We start from the raw sequence: 25,429 nt of genomic DNA on the forward strand, positions 1-25,429 counted from the left end.
CAGGTCCCCACATCTGTACCCTAGAGTTCAGAGTGTGGAAGGAACCTTGACAGGGTGGTGCATTTGATTTTCTCATTTTTTGGGTGGTTGACTTGGGATCACTTAAAGGGGGTTTATTTTCTGAAATTGCTGAGCACTCGCTGTATAAAACCAGACCTCATTAAGGTGACTTCAATCTGAGGCATCCAAATCTGCCCAGCAGCAATATAGGTTCAGCAGGCTAAATTCTGACACCTATTTGACCCCATTGTTTGCACTCCTGCCTTCTGTCAAATCTGTACAAAACCACTGATTCTACGATGATCTTAATACAATTTACTGGGCAAGTTGGTTGATGATGCACAAGAAGGAACAGAATCTGTCTCAAACTCCCCTAGTTTTATTGGCTCTCGATCCCATATTTTGGCTGTAACCTCAACAGATGTTACTCCGGATTCTACTGAAGGAGGGGATTGAAATAATAATGTCATTCTTACAACACATTTCAAAATAGAACAGCACTTCAAAGCCCAGATCATGGAATAGAGTCCATGTTGAGCCCCAGTGAAGTAAGTGGGGTTCTGCATAGGTGCCATTCCTGGACCTGACTGCAGGATGTGGGCCAAAACCTTTACTTGTGTGACCAGTGCCCCGTAACACTCTATTTCTGTTTAACTGATTGCTCATGAAAGCCTCAATATACACACAAACATTACAAACAAAAGAAAAAATGTCTTCTTCCTATTACAACCGTTGTCTTCCCCATGATTCCCAACTGAACATTCCATCTTTCATCTTGAAACAATGTACAGTAAGTTGTTCAGAACAGTGCTATTCCCTTTTGAATAGTCTTTAAGTCAGTACAGATGAGACTGCACAAATAGAACATTAATACCTAGTTCTTATAAGAACATAAGAATGGCCATATTGGGTCAGACCAAAGGTCCATCTAGCCCAATATCCTGTCTTCCAACAGTGCCAATGCCAAGTGCCCCAGAGAGAATGAACAGAACCAGTAATCATCAAGTGATCCATCCCGTGTCGCCCATTCCCAACTTCTGGCAAACAGGCTTGGCCTGCCCATCCTGGATAATAGTGGATGTATCTAGTTCCTTTTTTAACCCTGTTATAGTCTTGGCCTTCACAACATCCTCTGGCAAAGAGTTCCACAGGTAGACTTATATAGCATTTGTCATGAATAGATCTCAAAGCACTTTGAAAAGGATGTCAGTATCCTCACCCCCATTTTACAAATGAAGAAGCTAAGACACAGAGAGATGTAAGGCTGGATTTTTGAAGGTATTTAGGCACCTAAATGCTTTTAAAATCTTTCCCAAAGCCACCCAGCAGTACCAAGACTAAAACATGCATTTCCTGCAGCCACATGCAGTTTTCAATTCATTATGCTACATTGTCAGCAATTTTAAAATGTTGGCTAAAACATTTCAACTCGGGTGGCTACACTTAGGTACTGGAAGCCATAAGTAGGTAACGGACTAACTGGCCTGAACTTCAGAGATGGTATGACCTCCCAGATTCAAATAGACATCAATGGGAGCTTATGACGCTGCTCATCTCTGACAAGCAGGCTATTCATTTAGAGTGACCGTGTATTGATTTCATGGGGGGGGGGGAGGAAATTGCATTCAAAATTTTCCCTTTGTTCAATGGAAATCCAACAGTCCTCAAAATAAATAAGTAAATAAATAGTTTCAAAAACTCTAAAATTATTTTTTTCATCTTTTAAAATACAATTTTTTTAAAAAAAACCCATTAAAATGTTGCTTTTTTGTTAAAATATTTAGTTTTCAGATTTCTAAAACCAAATGTTTTTCAGGCTGTGGGTTTTTCATTAAAAATAATAAAAATAAATAAAACAGAAAACAAAAGAAACAAATCTTTAGAAAAAATGTTTTGCAAAATTTCCTATGAAAAACAAGTGACATTTTTTGGCCAGATCTAACTATTATCACTCATGCTAATGGTGGCAATTCGGTAACTCTGTCTTGCTTTTCAGTTGTCCTAGAATACAGATTTTCTAGGAGCAGGATTTATATGGTGCTATTGACATCAACAGCAGAACTCCTGTTGTCTGAAACAGAACAAGGATCTGACATGGTTTGGACAAACCAGCCTCATTCTAGCGTCTTCTCTACAAACAAATGGACCTGATTCTACACTGCCTTGCATCTTGTGATCTATGCCTATATAAAATGTATGTAAGGCACAACCACTTTGGAACATTAACATTTTCCACCCACTTTGTACTGAGTTATGGCAAAGTATATATTCTGACACATGACATGTGATTCAATACGAGGAAGAACCAATTATTCAGATCCTCAGTTCAAGGGAACAGCATAGATACACACAATCAGAGAAACCCATCCAATTTATTTAACAAATTACTTGGTTCTGAAAATGTCTACTCACCAAAAGAGTCAATCTTCTCTTTGTGATTTCTTTTGGTTTTTGCTAGACTTGGTATCACAGTCCCATACTGCAAAACATGGAAACAAAGGCTAGAGTGTGATAAAATCAACCAGTATTTGTGTTTTGATTACCTTGTCTATGCCATGGTGAATCAGATAGACATGTAGCTTGGCCACCTAACTTAGGACATGATCAGAAGGTTGATGAAGTAAGTGGAAAGGCAACATAATTTGTTCTTTTTTGGCTGTGCTACCTATGTGCAATAATCTTTACATTGCTATGTGAGTGTACAACACACCTTGTTTATATTTTAGGCTTGCTAGTCTTTGGTCCTTAATACTCCTGAAAATTAGGGCTTGTGTTATACAAATTGGGTTCTCTCTCTCTCTCTTTCTGTAATATCTCACTTTCACTTCCTCCCTCCCTCTCTTTCTCCCTGTCTCACCAATACAGTAAGTAAAAACATCAGGTATTCCTTACCCTGAAAAGTCAGTTACTACATGGGAGTGGATCTAATTTATATAGAATCATAATATATCGTTTACGTCACTGCCCCTCCCCTGTTGCAAAGAAATACCTTTTATTCTCTGACGCTAAGAGCAAGAGTTAATTATTTTTGAGGAGTCTAAATATGTTCTGTTACCTCTGGGACCTGTTTAACAAGCTAACAGTGTGATGGATCAGGAAGGAATGAGCAATTTACAATGCATAATATGGCAGATTTTGAAAGATCTATACACTTTGCCTTATTTTGTTTATTGATTGATCTATAGATGCTCAGATAATGTAAATCACTGCAGCCCCAATGAAGTCAATGACACTGCACTGGTTATACCAGATGAATAACTGACCCATTATTTCAATTGAATAGTATGTATTATGACAGTGAATCTGTTCTGGGGAGTGGACAGTGATTGTTAGATTCTCCTTCTTTCTTCTAGCATAGACACTATCTGCCCCCCCTCCCTCTCAGCATAGAATCAGAGCTCCTCACTCTTATTAATATAGTTCTCCTCAGTACACCCCTATGAGGTAGGGAAGTGCTATCATGCCAATTTACACATGGAGAACTGAGGCACACAGAGACTAAGTGACTTGCTCCAGGTCACATAGGAAGCCTGTGGCAGAGCAGGGATTTGAGCTCAAGTCTCCTAAGTCATCAACCAGAACCTGAACCTGTGGATCACCCACCTGTAGGGTCTTGCCCCAGTATATTCCAGTTGCTACTGTGAATAATGTTCTTGTTACTTTGTAAAGAAAATCAGCTAGATCCAGACTGAGATCTTAAAACTACCATTCATCAAGGCATAAACCAACTCGCAGATATGGGGGACTGATCATTACATAATGTCCCATTGCAGGTGCTCTTGCACCTTCCTCAGCTGCTGGCCACTGCTGAAGTCAGGACAGTGATTCATAGGGTGCACCCAGCATGGCACTAACTTCCTTTCTGTCCACTGTTTGGGAGCCAGCCTGTGTCACTCACTGTTGGGTTGGAAGCGCGGAGAGAATTTCTTCTCAGATTTGAGTCCAGGCTGCTCCTGACTGGCTGAGTCCAGAAGGAAAGCAGTTGTGTGAAAGTTGGTGGAGTTTGGCTAAGGCTCCATTAAGGAGTATCTAGTGTGTGCCCAGAATGTGGGCCTTGGCTCTCTAAGAACAACTTGCCCCACAGTAGCAAGACTCTGGGGAAGACTGTTTGCACAAACTAAGCTGCAGCTAAGGTCTGCATTAAGGGCTTAAGAAGGAAAGAGCTAGTGTAAGGGGCCATGTATGGGTGAATTACACCCTTTAAGGGGGAGTCAGCTTATGAGACTAAGGCCAGATTCTGCCAGACTACCTCACATGGAGTAACACCTGAGCCCACATCCACAAAGGGACTTAGGTCTTTAAAGCCCAGATTTAGGCACCATTGTGATCCACAAAACCCTGCTAAGCTGCCACATAACCCTGTAGGTGCCTAAACTCACTCAGCACCTAATTGTTTGCTGTTCAGGTTACCTAGGTGAGTGTATTTTTGCCTCTGGACATGTGCCCTGCTGCCTCAGGCAGGCACGCTGGTGCCCTTCTTCTACCTAAGCTGCAGGGTGGTCCTCCAGCCAGCTGAAGATAGTGATTGCCCTGCCTATTTCATCTGTGGGTCCAATGCAGTAGCTGTGCTCAGAGCCTGCCTGACTCCACACAGAATACCGCCTAGGGGATCAGGCAGACATCTCTCCTATGACCTTTAGCCCAGTAGCTAGAGTACTCAGCCAGGATATGGTGGATCCTGGTTCAAGTCCCCCCCTGCCTGATGGGAACAGCTCTGCACAGGGGTGTCTCATAGCTCTGGTGAGGGCCCTAGCCACTTCTCTCTGGGATATTCTGTGGTGGGTTCCTTTCACGCTCCTGTTGAAGATGTTCCACTGTGTACAAATGATTGAATTTCCATGGTCCCAGAGAGAGCCTGTGAATGACTCTGTACAGCCCAGAGGGTTGGGCATGGAGGTGGGAAACCCCTGTTCAAATACTTTGCCAGGCAGATAGGGAAATGAACTGGGGTCTCGTGAGTCCCCTGGGCTAAAGGGTACCATCAGCTCTCCCTCCCACCTATCTTCACCTTGTTTGAGAATCACACTGGGTCTGAGGGGGCCTGAGGCCTAAAACATAGGCAATGAGGGAGCTCTTATAGTAGAAATGGAGGCACCAAGCAATTTGAGGCACCTACATAGTTTGGTTGCAGCAGAGCATGGCGTATGTAGGTCGCACTAGTGCCTACATCTGGGACTTAAGAGCCAAAGGACCAGATTTGTAAAGGTACTGAGGCACCTAGTGGTGTATCCAAAAGCATCTAGATGCTTAGCACCCATTGATTTCACAACAAAGTCTCTAGCATGGGGGTGAGGGATGAATGGGGGCCACACAGCAGCCCCAGCATAGGAGGCTCTGACCCAAGAACCAATCATTGCCATCTGGCAAGGGGGTTGCAAGAATCTCCTGACTCTGGTATGTACATTCTGGGTCACCAAGGAATGTCAAGTGAGGTTTTAAATGAAAGTCAGGGTCACACAGGTCATTAATATCATTGTGGAATGTATGTACAGATAGCATGTAAGGAGTGGTGTATATAGACACTGAAAATACATTTTAAAGTCTGTATCAAGGCTGTGTTGACAAACAGGTTTTCTGTCAAACAAAAGATGTTTATTCACCTGTCTCTTTCGGCATGTAAATTAAGCACTGTAAGCGAATGCAATGACTGCGCATCTACTTACAAAGTCAACAGAGAGAGGTGAAGCCAACAGGGAAGAGGCCACAGGGAAAACAATTAAAGGGGGTGACACTGTCTATGAGTACAAACAATGATCTTTGGGGATATGAGGAGAAGATGGAGAGGAAAACCCCTTTTTCTTGCACCTAAGAAGCAAGCAGACAATGTGTTTACTTTCACGAAACCAGGATCACAAACAAGCTTTGTTAAAACACTGCAAAGGGTGTTTTGAGTGAGATAAAATTTTTTAGACCCAGAATGCATGTTATGATTTTGTTTCATATGTAAGTTTTTTCCCCATTATACTGACCTATTATCTCTTGAATCTTTGGTAATAAAGATATCCTTGTTTTCAGTGGGGAAGAATCCCATGCACTGCTACAGGTTGTGGACCAGCTGGATAAGTGGCAGTGCTGTAGACAAGAAGCTGGATATGAGTCAGCAGTGGGCCCTTGTTGCCAAGAAGGCCAATGGCATTTTGGGATGTATACATAGAGGCACTGCCAGCAGATCGAGGGACGTGATCGTTCTCCTCTATTCGACATTGGTGAGGCCTCATCTGGAGTACTGTGTCCAGTTTTGGGCCCCCCACTAAAGAAAGGATGTGGACAAATTTGAGAGAGTCCAGAGGAGGGCAACGGAAATGATTAGGGGGCTGGGGCACATGACTTATGAGGAGAAATGGGCTTTATTCGGCTTTATTTAGTCAGGGAAATGGGCTTATTTAACTACAGAAGAGAAGAGTGAGGGGGGATTTGCTAGCAGCCTTCAACTACCTGAAGGGGGATTCCAAAGAGGATGGAGCTCAGCTGTTCTCAGTGGTGGCAGATGTCAGAACAAGGAGCAACAGGCGCAAGTTGGAGTGCGGGAGGTCTAGGTTGGATATTAGAAAAAACTATTTCACTAGGATGGTGGTGATCTAGGGAGGTGTTGGAATCCTTAGAGGCTTTTAAGGCCCGCTTTGACAAAGCCCTGGCTGGGATGATTTAGTTGGGGTTGGTCCTGCTTTGACCAGGGGGTTGGACTAGATGACCTCCTGAGGTCTCTTCCAACCCTAATCTTCTATGATTCTATGATTCACTATAAATATGTCTCAGTTCTGTGATATTGAGTTAGCTGCTGATCCTGAGTTGCATCATATAAGCTGGTGTGTATACTGTTGCCTTGGGTATTTCTATGAGTGTTCATTGGATAAGGCTCTGGACACTACAGGGAAATGCTTCAGAGGGGCTCAGGAGCTAGGTGCACCTACTGCTAACTTGTAAAGCAAAGTGAGGCTTAGCATTGCCAAGAAAAGAGAATGTTTGGGTGGCTGACTGGTGATGGTGGCAGGGAGCTGATACCCAGAGAAGCAGAGACAAGTCTCCCTCTGGCTAGAGGTGGTGTGTGTGTGTGTTGGGGGCTAACATAGTGACTCACAGTCCTGTGTATTCCAAGAATCATCACGTGGGGGGTGGGGATTAGGGGACCCTGGTATGAGGGAAGGAGGAAATGGGGGCAGAGAGAGCCCCTGAAATGGGGGGAAGAATGTATAACCATGGTATCTGGAGATGGGGAAGAAAGAGGGAATACAGTGTTCTTGGCCTGAGGCATAAGAGGGTAATGGGGAGGGACATAGATCGTCTGGCACAGGAGGACAATAGAAGACAATGGTATGGGGGCAGTGGAAAATGAGGGGCTCATGGGGAAAAAGAAGATCACATGGGACCTCTGGCTTGGGGGTACAAAATAGGGACCCTGGATTGTGGGGAGGAGGAACAAACAAAATTGTGGACAAAAGTCTATGGTTGATGCAGGTAATCCTTGAAATAGAGGGGGATGGGAGGGTGACACACAGGGAGCTCATGAGAGTGTAGGTAAGTTGCAGAGGAGGGCTACTAGGGTGATCCAAGGAATGGAAAATCTACTTTATGAGAGGACACTCAAAGAGTGTGGTTTGTTTAGCCAAACCAAATGAGGGCTGAGGGGAGATAAGATTGCTCTGTATAAATACATAGGAGGGATAAATATCAGGGAGGGAGAGGAGTTATTTAAATTAAGCACCTATGTGGACACAAGAACAAATGGATATAAACAGACCATCCACAAGCTTAGGCTTGAAATTAGACAAAGGTTTCTAACCATCAGAAGAGTGAAGTTCTGGGAGAGCCTTCCATGGGGAGCAGTGGGGGCAAAAAAAAAACCAACTTGTTTCAAGAATGAGCTTGATAAGTTTATGGAGGGGATGGTAAGATAGGACTGTCTTTAACCATTCTTGTGGCTCTTCTCTGTAACCTCTCCAGTTTATCAAACATCCTTCTTGAATTGCGGACACCAGAACTGACTGGACATAAGAACATAAAAACTGCCATAAAGGATCAGACCAATGGTCCATGTAACCTAATATCCTGTCTCCAACAGTGGCCAGTTCCAGAGCTTCAGGAAAAGTGTACAGAACAGAACTACTGTGGAGAGATCCACCTCTGTCTTTCCTTCCTGGCTTCTGGCAGTGAAAGGTTAAGGTCATCACAAGCATGAGTTTACATCCCTTGACCATCTTGGTTAATAACCATTGATGGATCCAGAGCAGAACCCCATTTTTACGACCCTCCATTATCCAGCTCTCCATATTAACTGAACAACCAATGCACACAGGTCCAGAAGTGGGCAATATCTCCTGTGTCCGCTGGATGGCACCGCAGCCCAGGGCTGCTGGAACAATATTTATAGTGGGGGTGCTGAGAGCCATTGAACCAAACTGTAAACGCTGTACAGGATGGAAACCACTTCAAGCCAGGAGGTACAGCGGCTCCCCCATCACCCCTAGTTCCAGCACCTATGCTGCAGCCTCATGCTTTCCCATTCTCAGGATTATCCACATTTTTGATTATCCAATCTGGCCCAGTCAGTATCATTCTCTTTTAATATTTCTAGGCCTGATAGCATCCAGAGTCCCAATCATATTTGGGGTCAGTTTGTTCTAGGTGCTGAACATCTATTAAGATAGACATGGTCATGGAAATTGAACACAAACAGATCTGAAGTAAACTTATCACAAATATCTTGTAGGAATTTGTTTTTTCAGTTCAAACTACAAAATTCACAAAACTTCTCATACTCTAGCTGTTCCATCACCCATTCTTCCCCTACAAGATTTATATAAAACTGATCTATTCCGATTAGAGCAGAAAACAATTTACTTGTTCGCTTTTACGTAATTTCTCTCCAATTAAACTAACAGGATGAAAAGATGAGGTTCAGAGACCATGTCCCAAAAGAAACAAACATACTCCAATGAATTGGTTGGGAGCATTTGTGTCAGATAGACCTGCCCCCTTGGTCAGATGTGAGATATATATACAAAATTTAGATCAATTTCCAATAAAATGCCTTAATGTCTTTTCAGGGAAAAGAGTTTCTCATTTACTTATGTAGACAAACTAGGTGGAGAGAGAGAGAGAGAGAAACAGATGGAATTAGTTTCTTCATCTCTCATTCAACGTTTCAGAATACTGAAGGACGAGTATTAACATTTCACTTCCTGTTGTCACCAGGTGAGTTTCTTTTATGTTTTGCGTCTATTTATTGTTTTACATTACATTTACATTTTACATTTTGCCTGGCAGTGAGCGTAATCTTGAGAGGTCTTGAATTCATAATTGTTCTACTTATGACCTGGCAAATCATCAGCGCAGTCATTAAGAAGAAGCCCGTCCATGTTAATAAAGTGTATTCAACAGACGGTTAAAAGTTTAGCCAAGTTTAGCCACCTTGTAAAGGACAATATCAGTATCTATCTACCTATCTATTTCTTTCTTGCTTGCTTGCCTAGTCAGCCAGGATGGGATTTCACAAAGTACTCAAAGGCCAGTTTTTTAAAGGTAAGTAGATTCCGAGTAGAATTTTCAAAAGTTACCAAGGCACCTAAAGTTTTAGGTACCTAGGTGCTTTAGAAAATCTCACTTGGCATCTAAATATCTTTAAAAATCTGTCCCTAAGTGATTTAGGAGTACAAGTCTCTTCAACATTTCAAAATTCTACCGCCGATGAACTAGTGATCTGCAGCCACTCATCCATACTCACGTATCCCAGGGTCTTTTAAAACCTCATTCAAAGGTACAATGGTTTATTTCCATTCACCTGATCCCCAGAATAGCTTCTTCACATATTCCAACACTGTAACCCTTCTTGCGGGACTCTGCCTTTATATATCATAGAATCATAGAATATCAGGGTTGGAAGGGACCTTAGGAGGTCATCTAGTCCAACCCCCTGCTCAAAGCAGGACCAATCCCCAACTAAATCACCTCAGCCAGGGCTTTGTCAAGCCTGACCTTAAAAACTTCTAAGGAAGGAGATTCTACCACCTCCCTAGGTAACACATTCCAGTGCTTCACCACCCTCCTAGTGAAAAAGATTTTTCCTAATATCCAACCAAAACCTCCCCACTGCAACTTGAGACCATTACTCCTTGTTCTGTCATCAGCTACCACTGAGAACAGTCTAGAGCCATCCTCTTTGGAACCCCCTTTCAGGTAGTTGAAAGCAGCTATCAAATCCCCCCTCATTCTTCTCTTTCGCAGACTAAACAATCCCAGTTCCCTCAGCCTCTCCTCATAACTCATGTGTTCCAGTCCCCTAATCATTTTTGTTGCCCTCCGCTGGATGTTTTCCAATTTTTCCACATCCTTCTTGTGGTGTCGGGTCCAAAACTGGACACAGTACTCCAGATGAGGCTTCACCAATGTCGAATAGAGGGGAACGATCACGTCCCTTGATCTGCTGGCAATATCCCTACTTATACATCCCAAAATGCCATTGGCCTTCTTGGCAACAAGGGCACACTGTTGACTCATATCCAGCTTCTCGTCCACTGTAACCCCTAGGTCCTTTTCTGCAGAACTGTTGCCTAGCCATTCGGTCCCTAGTCTGTAGCGGTGCATTGGATTCTTCCGTCCTAAGTGCAGGACTCTGCACTTGTCCTTGTTGAACCTCATCAGATTTCTTTTGGCCCAATCCTCTAATTTGGCTAGGGCCTTCTGGATCCTATCCCTACCCTCCAGTGTATCTACCTCTCCTCCCAGTTTAGTGTCATCTGCAAACTTGCTGAGGGTGCAATCCACAACATCCTCCAGATCATTTATGAAGATATTGAACAAAACCGGCCCCAGGACCGACCCTTGGGGCACGCCACTTGATACCGGCTGCCAACTAGACATGGAGCCATTGATCACTACCCATTGAGCCCGACAATCTAGCCAACTTTCTATCCACCTTATAGTCCATTCATCCAGCCCATACTTCTTTAACTTGTTGGTAAGAACACTGTGGGAGACCATGTCAAAAGCTTTGCTAAAGTCAAGGAACAACACGTCCACTGCTTTCCCCTCATCCACAGAGCCAGTTATCTCATCATAGAAGGCAATTTGATTAGTCAGGCATGACTTGCCCTTGGTGAATCCATGCTGACTGTTCCTGATCACTTTCCTCTCCTCTAAGTGCTTCAGAATTGATTCCTTGAGGACCTGCTCCATGATTTTTCCAGGGACTGAGGTGAAGCTGACTGGCTTGTAGTTCCCAGGATCCAATGTCAAGGAGTCTTCTGTCACTGTAGTGAATTCAGCTCTCCGAGAGGCAGTAGCTAGGTCTATGGAAGAATTCTTCTGTCAACTTAGCAATGTCTATACCGGGGCTTAGGTTGAATTAACTGTGTTGTACAAGGGTGACATTTTTCACAGCTCTGAGTAATATAGATAGTTCAAACTAACCCTTTAGTGTAGACTAGCCCAAAGAATCCACCATTTCCTTTAATATCTTTTTCCAGTGGTTAATCACCCTCTCTGGCCCAGAGGGTCTCCTGTTCTTTGCAAAAAGTTCTCACCTGAGACCTTTCAAATTCACTATACCAAAAACATGTCTTACAGGATATTTTTCCATGAAGAGTAACATGTCAGATATCTGCAGAAAGCTCATGACTTGTCAAACTCATAATCAGTGCAAGATAAATGTATTGGTAATATTTAAAGAATAATGTATTGATATAGAAAGTCTGCCTTATGGACTTAGAGTAGAAATTAATCACCAGGAGGTGATGTATCTTAGTGAAGACCCCTTCAAGCAAAAGGAGGTTTGTCATCCCTCCTTAGATAATTTCTGGGGAAATGTGAGTTTCTGTTGTCTACCCTTGCCTCAGTCAATGGAAAACTATCAGAGACAACAGCCAAACAATCCAAACTACTTAAAGCTAGGTTAGAAACTCTTCAACAAGGCAGGGGTTCGCTCTGCCTGTGAATAGAAACAAAAGGCTGTTTTCAGTATAATGGACTATAGGGAAAGGCACTCTTCTTCCATACACTGAGGACAACCCCATGTTTCATGAACATTTGGATCCTGGTTATTGAGAAACCAGCCAGCTCTGCAATGGACTGAACATTGTGGGAAATCTACTTCATTAGATAGGATAAGTCATTAATAATAACTGTAGACCCAGGTTTGTGTTTTATGATTTTGTTTTCCACTGTGGCCATTTGTTTCCACCACACCCTCTTGTTTCTAGTTAAATCATCAATCCTTCTTAAATAAATCTACTCTTTGTTTGTTATGTGGGGGTTATGGGAACAGTGGTTTAAGACAAAACTGGTAAACTGCGGTACACTGCACCTCCGGGGGCAGAGGATCTGGAATTTCTGTGAGTAGCCAGTGTCAGCAGCAGGATATCACCGAGGAATGATTCAATGGGATTTGGGAATTGCGGTGCACCTAGCGTTAGCCTGCCTGGTGACAGAACGGCTGGCATAGACCAGGGGAGAGCACTTTAGTGACTGAAGTTCTGTCAATGTCCAGGAGCTGCCACCCAGTTATCACAAGAAAGACTCACTGTCAGTGGGGACAGGGAGTTACAAGGTGACTCACGGTCTTGGGTGCCCTGAGAACAGTCACCCGCTGCATGTTAAAAAAGTGGTGCCTACTTTCTAATGTGACTTTGTCTGGCTTCAGCTTCTGGCCATTGGTTCTTGTTCTGCCTCTCTCTGCTAATTTAAAAAGGCCTTAAATACTCAGTATTTTTTTCCTGTGAAAGTACCTAAATATCATAATAAGGTCACCTCTCAATCTTTTGGATAAGCTCAGCCGACAGAGTTCATTACTTCTTTCTCTGTAAGGTATTATCTCCAGCCCTTGCGGCACTTTCTTGGACTCTTTTCTGCATCTTCTCCAGTTTTTCAACATCCTTTTCAACTGTGAACATGAGATCTGGATGTAGTATTCCAGTATCAATCTTAACAGTGCCATATAAAGGGGTAAAATCACTTCCCTGCTCCGACTCACTACTCCCCTGTTTGTACATCCAAAACTGACATTTATCCTGTTTTTTACCACAGGGTCACATTGGGTGTTCATGTTCGGTAGTTTGTTCACTATGACACCTGTTGTCAGTAGCTACCGGTGTGGTGCTCTGCTCTTGTTCGATGATGATAGCAGTCGGCTGCCTGCATGTTCCCTCTGTGTGCTGCCCCAGCTCTGTGCAGATAGCTATCACAGCAGACCCCGAGAGAACCCCCAATCACCACAGACTCTAGTAAGCTACGAAGGAATGTCGGCCAGGTTTATTGTACAACGAAGTACAGTAATAGTTCCCTATAGAGTCTACAGGACATACTACGAATATGTGTCGCCTGGCAATGGACTCAGTTCAGTCAGTGGTGGGACTTTCCACTGCCTTCTAGGCCAGATGGAGACACTGCCCCAGGGATGTATTCTTATACACAGATACAAACAAATTACATAACACTCCTGACGTACTGAGGTGCAACCCCTCTACGTAACAATGCACCACCCTTCTACGCAGTAAGGTGCCACCTCTCACCTTGTACATGTTGGTTCAAACAAAACAACTCTATCCATCATACTAGCCTTTTGCCCTTGTCCTTGTTATCTATGTGAATGGTATAAGAATGTTCTTGTACCATTTGTGTATGGCTCTAATATCTAATACACTTTAGATATATGTTTATGCAACAGCATATCTTTATGCAACATCAGCCCTTTTCTTGCCAGCTTCTGTGAGCAGGGCCTGCCTCTGGCTCACAGCTTAACTTTGCTTTATGTCAGCAAAGTCTTGACCATTACTTTAGCTCAGGCCTTAGGTCTCATACCGGGCTTCTGATACCAAGGGTTCATTTTTCAGGGCCTCATCTTACTACAACAACTATATCCTTTTCAGAGTCACTGCTTTCCATGATACAGTCCTCTGTTCTGTAGGTCTAGCCTGCAATCCTTGTTCCTAGTTGTATAGCATTACATTTGGCTGTATTAAAACACACTTTGTTTGAATTACATCCATTTTAATTATATTCCTACCCTCTAATTCTTTATCAGTTTAAATCTGTACCAGTCTTTCATTTATTTTGCCCACGATTTATGTCAGACTAAGGTTGCCTAGCTCAACATACCCTTTTATTCATAATATGTATTTATAGTATTTGCTAATTTTCATTTACCACAGCCCCATTTTTCAGTAAACAAAAAAAATCAGTTACAATTCTGATACTGTTTTTAATCATGTTATCTATAAAAATATTGAAACCAGAATGACATCTCTCTCTCTCTTTATCTCTCCCTCTCTTTCTCTTCCGATAACTTATGGCTGAGATAGTATTTGAACCACCATATGTCTAACTTCTGTGATTCTGTGCATCTCTCAGGTTTCAGGAATAATGGAGACATGGAACAGAACAACCAGACAGTGGTGAGAGAATTCATGTTACTGGGATTCACTAGTCAATGGGTGGTGAAGATGTCCCTATTCTTGGTCTTTCTAACCATCTAAACCACATTCCTGGTTGCGAATTCCCTCATTGTTGCATTGACACTGTGGAATCGTCAACTCCACACACCTCTGTACTTTTTCCTCTGCAACTTGTCCTGCCTGGAGGTCTTCTACACTTCAGTCACTGTCCCAAAGATGCTCTCCAATTTCCTGTCCAGGAGACCCAGCATCACTGTGGTTGGCTGCATTGCTCAATATTACTTCTTCTCTCTAGGGGCCACCGAATGCTTCCTTTTGGCCGCCATGGCCTATGATCGATACTTGGCCATATGTAATCCATTGCAGTACAGCGGTCTCATGAACCACAGGCTCTCTCTCAACCTGGCCATTGCCTGTTGGGTCTTTGGCTTCCTCTCCCCCTTGCTGCCTACCCTCATGATTTCCAAGCTCCCCTTCTGTGGCCCTGACAAGATAGACCATTTCTTCTGTGATGCAGACCCGCTCTTCTGACTCTCCTGTGCCGACACCTATATCCAGCAAGTGGCTGGATACACGTTCACCTCTATTGTGATCCTGTGCTCCTTCACGTTCACCATAGCTTCTTATGTTCACATTGTGGGTGCGCTCCTCAAGATATCTTCAGGCAAGGAGTGGAAGAAGCCCTTCTCCACCTGTGCATCCCACCTCACTGTGGTTTCCATCTATTATGGGACCATTATTTTCATGTATGTCCGGCCAGGGGTCAATCAGTCCTTCAACCTAGGCAAAGTAGTGTCGGTGTTTTATACAGTGGTCACCCCCTTGATAAATCCCATGGTTTATAGTCTCAGGAACAGGGAAATGAAAAGTCTCTGAGAAAAGCCCTGATTACCATAGGGCAGCACTAGGGAGGCGCTGTGCTACTGTGAGCAGAATGGGTGGCTCAGTAGAATGCACTTTCCTCTACCCAACAGATTTTACTCCAATGCCCAGAATAGTATCAGGGGACATTGTGCTGCAGTGAGTAGCATGGATTGCTGAGTAGAGAGTGTCCTTCCCCTGGAATAAGTAGTGACCCAAATGGCAGTTAGAAGGTGCCAGTTTTTTTCAGGTAAATATGCGGTCCTGCCTCCCATTGTCCATTAAAGTTCTTATTGTAATTTTTTGCAAGATGTGAAGCTTTACTCTGGGCATCCTAACCAAATTATTCTATCTGCAATTACATTTTACAGAGAGTTTCATTTGCAAAAAGTTCACCATGGCTTCACCTTTGACCGCTCTCTGGTCTCTCAGGCTGTACCCCTCTAGTTTACGGCCCTCTTGCCATCACCTCTCCGGCAGTGGGATCCTGTGTGTTAGTATATAGGCCTGTTTGTGAGCCTGGGATAGAATTTTGGGTTTGACTTTTTGATACTCCTATATCTTATACTATCATGTGTGAACAAAGGACAAAGACACTGTGTGTGTTGTTTCTGCCCAGTCAGATGGGTTTGTTAGTATAATGGTGTCATAAATATAAAGGGAAGGGTAAACCCCTTTAAAATCTCTCCCGGCCAGAGGAAAAATCCTTTCACCTGTAAAGGGTTAAGAAGCTAAAGGTAACCTCACTGGCACCTGCTGGCACCAAAATGACCAATAAGGAGACAAGATACTTTCAAAAGCTGGGAGGAGGGAGAAAAACAAAGGGTCTTTGTCTGTCTGTGTGATGCTTTGGCCGGGGACAGAACAGGAATGGAGTCTTAGAACTTGGTAAGTAATCTAGCTAGGTATGTGTTAGATTATGATTTCTTTAAATGGCTGAGAAAATAGCTGTGCTGAACAGAATGAATATTTCTGTCTGTGTGTTTTTTTTGTAACTTAAAGTTTTGCCTAGAGGGATTCTCTATGTTTTGAATCTAATTACCCTGTAAGGTATTTACCATCCTGATTTTACAGAGGTGATTCTTTTTTACTTCTATTAAAAGGCTTCTTGTAAGGAAACTGAATGCTTTTTCATTGTTCTAAGATCCAAGGGTTTGGGTCTGTGGTCACCTATGTAAATTGGTGAGGATTTTTACCAAACCTTCCCCAGGAAGTGGGGTGAAAGGGTTGGGAGGATTTTGGGGGGAAAGACGTTTCCAAACTCCATTTTTTCAGGAACCCAGATAAAGTTTGGTGGTGGCAGTGGAAGTCCAAGGGCAAAGGGTAAAATAGTTTGTACCTTGGGGAAGTTTTAACCTAAGCTGGTAAAAGGAAGCTTAGGAGGTTTTCATGCAGGTCCCCACATCTGTACCCTAGAGTTCAGAGTGGGGAAGGATCCTTGACAAATGGGAACAAATAATAACAGTTAAAAGTGTTACAGGGTATGGTGGGAGTGTAATTATGAGAATATACTGGAAAGCTGCCTGCCTTCACTCTCAAGCCAAGGTCAAATAATCAATTAGGAGGGGCAAGAGAGTTGTGGGGTGAGCCATAAGACACATTAAAAGCCAAAGAAAAGCCTGGCCTTGGCCAGAACACAACCTCACTCCTGACCCGTCCTATGGGATACAAAAGAGGTGGGACGAAGATCCCAGACTCACGACCCTCCAAAATGGAACATGACCATACATTATAAGGGGTGGGACTGAGGGTGTGCATTTCAGGTATAATTATACCAGCTAAGGAGGGGGACGGACAGGAAACTGGGAAACAGCCTTTTCCAAACACTGTATTGTTGAAGATTTGCTCTAGTTGAGAAAGACTTATACTGGGGAAGTTCTTTGTACTGCATTGATAAGAGGGTCAGACTAGAAGGTCACAATGGTCTCTTCTGCACCATGGAATCTATCAATCTATGAATCTTAGGCCTGGTCTACACTAAAAAGTTAGGTCAGCTTAACTACATCTTTCAGGGCTGTGAAAAATTTCACTCCCTATGCCATGTCATTAAGCCAGCCTAAGCCCTGGTGTGGACACTGCTAGGTCGAAAGAAGACTTCTTCCATCCACCTAGCTACTGCCTCTTGGAGAGGTGGATTTTCTACAGAAATGGAAGATCCCTTCCATAACTGTAATAAATGTCTACATGACACAGCTGCAATACTATAGCATTTCTGGTGTAGACATACCCAGAATCTCTACAGTAGGAACAAAGCATAACAAGAGAAAATAATGGTAACAGAATAAAAGGCCTATTCACATCTCTAATGGCTGAGGTAGGTCTAACTTATCCCAAAGTCCTTTTTCCTTGAGGCCTGGCGTTCAGTCTGCTCCCCAGTCATCCCTCATTCACACTCCCTTGGCCTTCAAAGACTGTCCTTTTATTCACCCAAAAGTTTTTTGCTTCAATTTTTCCATCTTGAATACCTCCTGTGTTGGGTCTCCCATCTTCCCTGCCAAAACAAGTAAGATCAACCGAAGTAAAACTTCAAAGTGAATTATACCTGTATTGTCCTATAAGTATCAGTAAATGGGAGAGGGTATCTAAAACTGTGCCCCTTTTCTTGAATATATGCAACTAACCCCTGTTTGAATTAACTCCTTGTAATCATATTATCTGTTGGGTTAGTGTGGGGGTGGATGGTTGGGATTGATGACCTTTGCTATTCAGGAGGTCAGGCCAGATGATGGGGTGGTCCCTCCTGGCCCTAAACTCTATGACAACAACACTCAGACAGACTGATGGAACAAATAATATTAATAACATATTACAAGTAGCCCCACATTCTTCACAAATTGCAAATGCTGTAAACCAGCACAACTCCATTAATTTTGTTCTGTTTTACAACAATTGTAAACTGGTGTTTCTCTGTTGGAGTCAATGGGAACAGCTGGCAGAATGTATTCAAAAGTTTGGCTTCTGTGACTCACACAAAATCATACAAGGATTCTGTGGCAGAGCCAGGAATTTACCCAGGACCTCCTGAGTTCCAGCCCAGCATTTTTAACATAACACCATCCTTCCTCTCTAGTGTGACTTCTCTCAAAACAGAAGTTTCTGTTTCTTGACATTTAAACTGATACAGTAATGTAAATACTCAATCACACTAGCCTTTGCCCAATTAAACTATGGAAATATTTGTATCTATGTCTTTTACAAATTCTGTATTCAGAGAGAGCTCAGATTCCCAAGGGTTTTCTCTAATAAACTGGGATAAATGCCAGATCTCCGCTTGTATAGTTAGATCTCAGAAAGCAAGAGCTCCCTGTTGAAGATGCATGTAAAACCAAAATCTAAGGTGCAGAAAGGTAGGGTATCACACACAGACACACACACACACACGCTGTCAAGGTTCCTTCCCCACTCTGAACTCTAGGGTACAGCTGTGGGGACCTGGATGAAAACCTCCTAAGCTTACTTTTACCAGCTTAGGTTAAAACTTCCCCAAGGCACAAACTATTTTACCCTTTGCCCTTGGACTTCCACTGCCACCACCAAACTTTATCTGGGTTCCTGAGAAAATGTTGTTTGGAAATGTCTTTGCCCCCAAAATCCTCCCAACTCTTACACCCCACTTCCTGGGGAAGGTTTGGTAAAAATTCTCACCAATTTGCATAGGTGACCACAGACCCAAACCCTTGGATCTTAGAACAATGAAAAAAGCATTCAGTTTCCTTACAAGAAGACTTTTAATAGAAGTAAAAAAGAATCATCTCTGTAAAATCAGGATGGTAAGTACCTTACAGGGTAATTAGATTCAAAACATAGAGAAGCCCTCTAGGTAAAACCTTAAGTTACAAAAAAGACACACGGACAGGAATAGTCATTCTATTCAGCACAACTTAATTTCTCAGCCATTTAAAGAAATCATAATCTAACGCATATCTAGCTAGATTACTTACTAAGTTCTAAGACTCCATTCCTGTTCTGTCCCTGGCAAAAGCATCACACAGACAGACACAGACCCTTTGTTTTTCTCCCTCCTCCCAGCTTTTGAAAGTATCTTGTCTCCTCATTGGTCATTTTGGTCAGGTGCCAGTGAGGTTACCTTTAGCTTCTTAACCCTTTACAGGTGAAAGGATTTTTCCTCTGGCCAGGAGGGATTTTAAAGGTGATTACCCTTCCCTTTATATTTATGACACACACAAAACTAGAAAAAGCAAGAAGGATGTTCAGAGGTCATGGATATGGATGTGGTAGAATAGAATACAATAGAATAGAATAGACCTTTTGAGTCAACCCTCAACAGATATAAATGGATTCATTTCCTTTTACTGCAATGAAGCTACACTGATTTATCCCAGTGGGGGATCTGCTAAAGAGTATTTATTTCTCTTTCAATTTACCATATGTATGGGAGAAAGGGATGGAAATGTAGGATGGAGACCAATTACACCACAAAATTGACAGATCTATCTATCTATCTATCTATCTATCTATCTAATCAATTTCTGTTAGTTTCAAAGTTGCTTATCATTCAGTCAAACCTGGGTTGATAGTCATTGACCTCCATGGCAGTCTGAAGGCTGTAGGGTGTGTGTTTGTGTGTAATGATTCTATGGTGTCCATCCATTTCCTCCTAGACCATTATCCTGTCATCATAATCAATATCTTCGGATCTCAGTCGGCAAACTGATTTAGTTAAATACTTTATACTCATGCAAATAGAATTGAGAAAGGCCCAGGTCCTCAGAGGTTGTAGACTTCAGAGGTTGTTAGGAGCCTAAATACTTTGAGGCTCTGGGCCAAATTACTCATTTCAGGTTAGGGTTGAGTAGGGCTGGCCGGAAAACAATAATTCATTTTTGTGGGGGAAAAACACATTAGGATGAAATCAAGACCCTTCAAAGAGTGTTATGAGAGAGAGAAAGAGATAGAGAGAGACTGAATCTATAGCCCAATGATTTGTTTATGTCTGTGCACCTGTGTTTCTTTCTCAGTTTGCGAATGTCTATTTGTGTATATGCCTATTTGTGTATTTCTATGTATGTATGTGTTATCATCTTCCATGGGGGTCTACAATGAAGTTACTCCTAAAAATAATAAACTTTTGGCATTTAATATTATTAAATTATTGGAGGTGAAGGAGGAAAATTAGAAATATGAGCAGGAAAGGAAAAGAAATGAAAGGACTGATTAGGAGCTACAGAATTCAATTACTGTTTTCAGTGGTTAATTTGACGGAGGAAAGACCATGGATGTTCTAAAGAAAAGATTTTAGCAGTCTTACTCATACCACATAGTGCTTCCCTTCATGCACAATTCCCTTTTCTTCATTTGGTTTATTAAAAAAACAAGGTACTACTCAACCTGTCTAAAGGTCACCAGCATCTGCCCCCAAATAAGGACTGAGGGCCAGATTTTCTGAGATATTTAGGCACCGAATGGTATGGATAGGTGCCAAGTGAGATTTTCACAAGTGCTTAAATGAGTTAGTCATCCTACTCCCAGAATGTTAATTAGAGTTAGGTGCCTAAATCATTTAGGCACTTTTGTATATTCCACTCGGCATTGATCTGCAACTTTTGGCACCTAAATACCATTGTCAGTATAGCTTTGAGTAAGGTCTGAGTGATGACTTCATGATTCAGATCCAAGTAACATGGTTATTGAATTATGGTACCTCACACTGATGTTTATATTAGAAATTGACCTAATATGCCTAAAGGCTGAACTGTGAATCTTCTCATCACAGGAGTGAACAGTTATTCACATGAAGTCAATGGGAACATTCAGATAAGCCAGTGCTACCCAATGTAAATAAAGTGTCCTGCAACCTGGCACAGTGTTCTGATCTGCAATGGATTCAGAGTTTGAAAGTAACCCTATCTGGGATCTTCATCAGTACAGACTAAGGAGCCAGGCACAACATTCAGATCAGGATATTAAATTCTGGTTAGTCTGAGGTGTTTGGACCTGGGGCTCTGGTCCATCTCTATTTTATATCCATAGGAATATTCTATTTACTACCCTGTGTTTGCTAGTGTTGAATCATTCCATTGATCTCGTCCCCTCTTCCCAGATTAACTGCCATGCAGCCAGGGAAAAAGCAAACCAAAACACAGTGAAGGAATTCATCTTCCTGGGATTTAGCAGCCTCCAGAATCTCCAGGTTCTCCTCTTTCATTCATCTTGTCCATTTACATGCTGTCACTCGTGGGAAATTTTCTCATCATCGTCATCATCCTGGCAGAACCTCTCCTCCATATCCCCATGTACTTCTTCCTGGGGAAACTCTCCTTCCTAGAGATCTGGTACACATCGATCACTGTTTCCAAACTGCTGGCCAACATCTTGTCCAGGAGCATCACCATCACAGTAAACAGATGTGTGACTCAGTATTACTTCTTCTTCTCTCTAGGAGCCACTGAATACTTTTTCCTGGCTGTCATGGCCTACGACTGCTCCTTGGCAATCTGCAGCCCACTGCATTATACAACCATCATGAACCACAGGTTGTGCTTCTACCTCTCCACCAGATCCTGGGTTGGTGGATTCCTCTCCCCACTCTTGCCCACAGTTCTAATCTCCTGGCTCTCATTCTGTGGGCCTCAGGAAATCAACCACTTCTTCTGCGACTCAGACCCAATCTTCAAACTGTCTTGCTCTGACACTTACATTCAGGAGGCTATTGGATACACCTGCAGCTCTGTGGTCATCCTGAGCTCCTTCTTGCTCACCATGTCTTCCTACATCAACATCATAGCCAACATCGTGAAGCTAACATCTGCCAAAGCTCGGAAAAAGACCTTCTCCACTTGTGCCTCTCACCTCACTGTGGTGACCATCTACTATGGGACCATCATCTTCACCTATGTCAGGCCCCTGAGCACATATTCTTTTGGTTTAGGCAAAGTGGTGTCTGTCTTCTATTGTGTCATTACCACACTGCTAAACCCTCTCATCTATACTCTAAGGAATAAAGATGTGAAAAAAGCCATATGGAAATCTTTTGCTAGAATGAGATGGCAATATGGAAGGACCACACTGCTATCTATGAGGGTGTTAAGTAGAACGTGAAATTGGAGTGGATTTCCAAAATTGCCAGAGTGACTTCGGATCCTATGGCCGATGTTCACTGACTTTCAATTAGACTCATGCTCTTAAGTTATTTAGGCATTGCTGAGGATTTACCAATATATTTTCAATTGGATTTGTGTTCCTAAATCACTGATCATAGAATCATAGAATCATAGAATATCAGGGTTGGAAGGGACCCCAGAAGGTCATCTAGTCCAACCCCCTGCTCGAAGCCGGACCAATTCCCAGGCAAATCATCCCAGCCAGGGCTTTGTCAAGCCTGACCTTAAAAACCTCTAAGGAAGGAGATTCTACCACCTCCCTAGGTAACGCATTCCAGTGTTTCACCACCCTCTTAGTGAAAAAGTTTTTCCTAATATCCAATCTAAACCTCCCCCACTGCAACTTGAGACCATTACTCCTCGTTCTGTCATCTGCTACCATTGAGAACAGTCTAGAGCCATCCTCTTTGGAACCCCCTTTCAGGTAGTTGAAAGCAGCTATCAAATCCCCCCTCATTCTTCTCTTCTGCAGGCTAAACAATCCCAGCTCCCTCAGCCTCTCCTCATAACTCATGTGTTCCAGTCCCCTAATCATTTTTGTTGCCCTTCGCTGGACTCTCTCCAATTTATCCACATCCTTCTTGAAGTGTGGGGCCCAAAACAGGACACAGAACTCCAGATGAGGCCTCACCAATGTTGAATAGAGGGGAACGATCACGTCCCTCGATCTGCTCGCTATGCCCCTACTTATACATCCCAAAATGCCATTGGCCTTCTTGGCAACAAGGGCACACTGCTGACTCATATCCAGCTTCTCGTCCACTGTCACCCCTAGGTCCTTTTCCACAGAACTGCTGCCTAGCCATTCGGTCCCTAGTCTGTAGCTGTGCATTGGGTTCTTCCGTCCTAAGTGCAGGACCCTGCACTTATCCTTATTGAACCTCATCAGATTTCTTTTGGCCCAATCCTCCAATTTGTCTAGGTCTTTCTGTATCCTATCCCTCCCCTCCAGCGTATCTACCACTCCTCCCAGTTTAGTATCATCCGCAAATTTGCTGAGAGTGCAATCCACACCATCCTCCAGATCATTTATGAAGATATTGAACAAAACCGGCCCCAGGACCGACCCTTGGGGTACTCCACTTGATACCGGCTGCCAACTAGATATGGAGCCATTGATCACTACCCGTTGAGCCCAACAATCTAGCCAGCTTTCTACCCACCTTGTAGTGCATTCATCCAGCCCATACTTCCTTAACTTGCTGACAAGAATACTGTGGGAGACCGTGTCAAAAGCTTTGCTAAAGTCAAGAAACAATACATCCACTGCTTTCCCTTCATCCACAGAACCAGTAATCTCTTTGGGGAGGTTTAGATTGGATATTAGGAAAAACTTTTTCACTAAGAGGGTGGTGAAACACTGGAATGCGTTACCTAGGGAGGTGGTAGAATCTCCTTCCTTAGAGGTTTTTAAGGTCAGGCTTGACAAAGCCCTGGCTGGGATGATTTAACTGGGAATTGGTCCTGCTTTGAGCAGGGGGTTGGACTAGATGACCTTCTGGGGTCCCTTCCAACCCTGATATTCTATGATTCTATGATTCATCATAAAAGGCGATTAGATTAGTCAGGCATGACCTTCCCTTGGTGAATCCATGCTGGCTGTTCCTGATCACTTTCCTCTCATGCAAGTGCTTCAGGATTGATTCTTTGAGGACCTGCTCCATGATTTTTCCAGGGACTGAGGTGAGGCTGACTGGCCTGTAGTTCCCAGGATCCTCCTTCTTCCCTTTTTTAAAGATTGGCACTACATTAGCCTTTTTCCAGTCATCCGGGACTTCCCCGGTTCGCCACGAGTTTTCAAAGATAATGGCCAATGGCTCTGCAATCACAGCCGCCAATTCCTTCAGCACTCTCGGATGCAACTCGTCCGGCCCCATGGACTTGTGCACGTCCAGCTTTTCTAAATAGTCCCTAACCACCTCTATCTCCACAGAGGGCTGGCCATCTCTTCCCCATTTTGTGATGCCCAGCGCAGCAGTCTGGGAGCTGACCTTGTTAGTGAAAACAGAGGCAAAAAAAGCATTGAGTACATTAGCTTTTTCCACATCCTCTGTCACTAGGTTGCCTCCCTCATTCAGTAAGGGGCCCACACATTCCTTGGCTTTCTTCTTGTTGCCAACATACCTGAAGAAACCCTTCTTGTTACTCTTGACATCTCTGGCTAGCTGCAGCTCCAGGTGCGATTTGGCCCTCCTGATAACATTCCTACATGCCCGAGCAATATTTTTATACTCTTCCCTGGTCATATGTCCAACCTTCCAAAATATTCTTTTGAAAATCCCAACATTTTATCTTTCAGTGGGATAGAAACCATAGTTAGGATTCTGAATGGATCCTAAAAGTACTGGCCATCTAACTCCATTAGGCTCCTTTGAAAATTCCAGGCAGAACTTGACTGCTATTTGACAAGTGTTTGCTGTTTACATTGTCAACTATCTATCACTCTTGTTCCTGTTGAGTGGGAACTTACTCCAGAAGTGGCTCATTGTAACTGATGGGACTTAAAGAATAAGTTGCTCTTCATTGTGAGTATGTCAGTATATAGGTCAACAGGGATTATCTAGAGACATTCCCCCATCTTTACTTGAGTAAATGTATGGTTGTAGTAATCAAAATATTTTCTCTCTTCTTCTCTTGCTCTCTCAATCAAAATATAGACACATCTATCTATCTGTCTATCAATCTGTTTGGAAAGTGTACTTGCCCATTGTTCTGAAGTGAATCAATATTTTGATGGAGAAATAAAATGTCATTATTTTTAATCATCAGCATCATCAGCAGCAGCAGTGGCAGCACTGACTGCATAGAGAAGCAGGTTGAGGTTCTCTCAAAGCAAGTTGTTGATGGCAGTTTTTCCAGGCCAACTTAGATAAACAAGTTGGGTGAAAAGTATTTTCCTTCACATACAGCTCAGAATGTGTCTAAATAGCAAAAGACCATAATAAGAAACAAATGCATGAGATCTTGGGACTGCTGCCACACATCCATTCTGCAATGGGGCTTACAATTTGGTCAAGATCATCCATCTCTAGCAATGACAAAACAAGCAAGCAAGCAAGCAAG

General features: G+C 43.0%; 2 protein-coding genes across 2 annotated transcripts; both read left to right on the forward strand.

The window, feature by feature from the left end:
- Positions 1 to 14,471: 14,471 nt before the first annotated feature.
- Positions 14,472 to 15,260, forward strand: LOC140896736 (olfactory receptor 6Q1-like; the record flags this gene model as incomplete). Its single annotated transcript, XM_073308784.2, is given in 1 exon segment — positions 14,472 to 15,260. A coding segment is annotated over 1 exon segment (789 nt), but the record flags the coding sequence as incomplete, so codon positions are not given.
- A 6,168-nt stretch (positions 15,261 to 21,428) lies between these two features.
- LOC140896737 (olfactory receptor 6F1-like) lies at positions 21,429 to 22,304 on the forward strand. Its single transcript, XM_073308785.1, has one exon. It carries the CDS (start codon positions 21,429 to 21,431, stop codon positions 22,302 to 22,304), a length of 876 nt encoding a protein of 291 aa, XP_073164886.1.
- Positions 22,305 to 25,429: the final 3,125 nt, after the last annotated feature.

Source organism: Lepidochelys kempii, chromosome 13 (assembly GCF_965140285.1).
Source record: "Lepidochelys kempii isolate rLepKem1 chromosome 13, rLepKem1.hap1, whole genome shotgun sequence".
In the NCBI taxonomy this organism is placed as follows: domain Eukaryota; kingdom Metazoa; phylum Chordata; order Testudines; family Cheloniidae; genus Lepidochelys; species Lepidochelys kempii.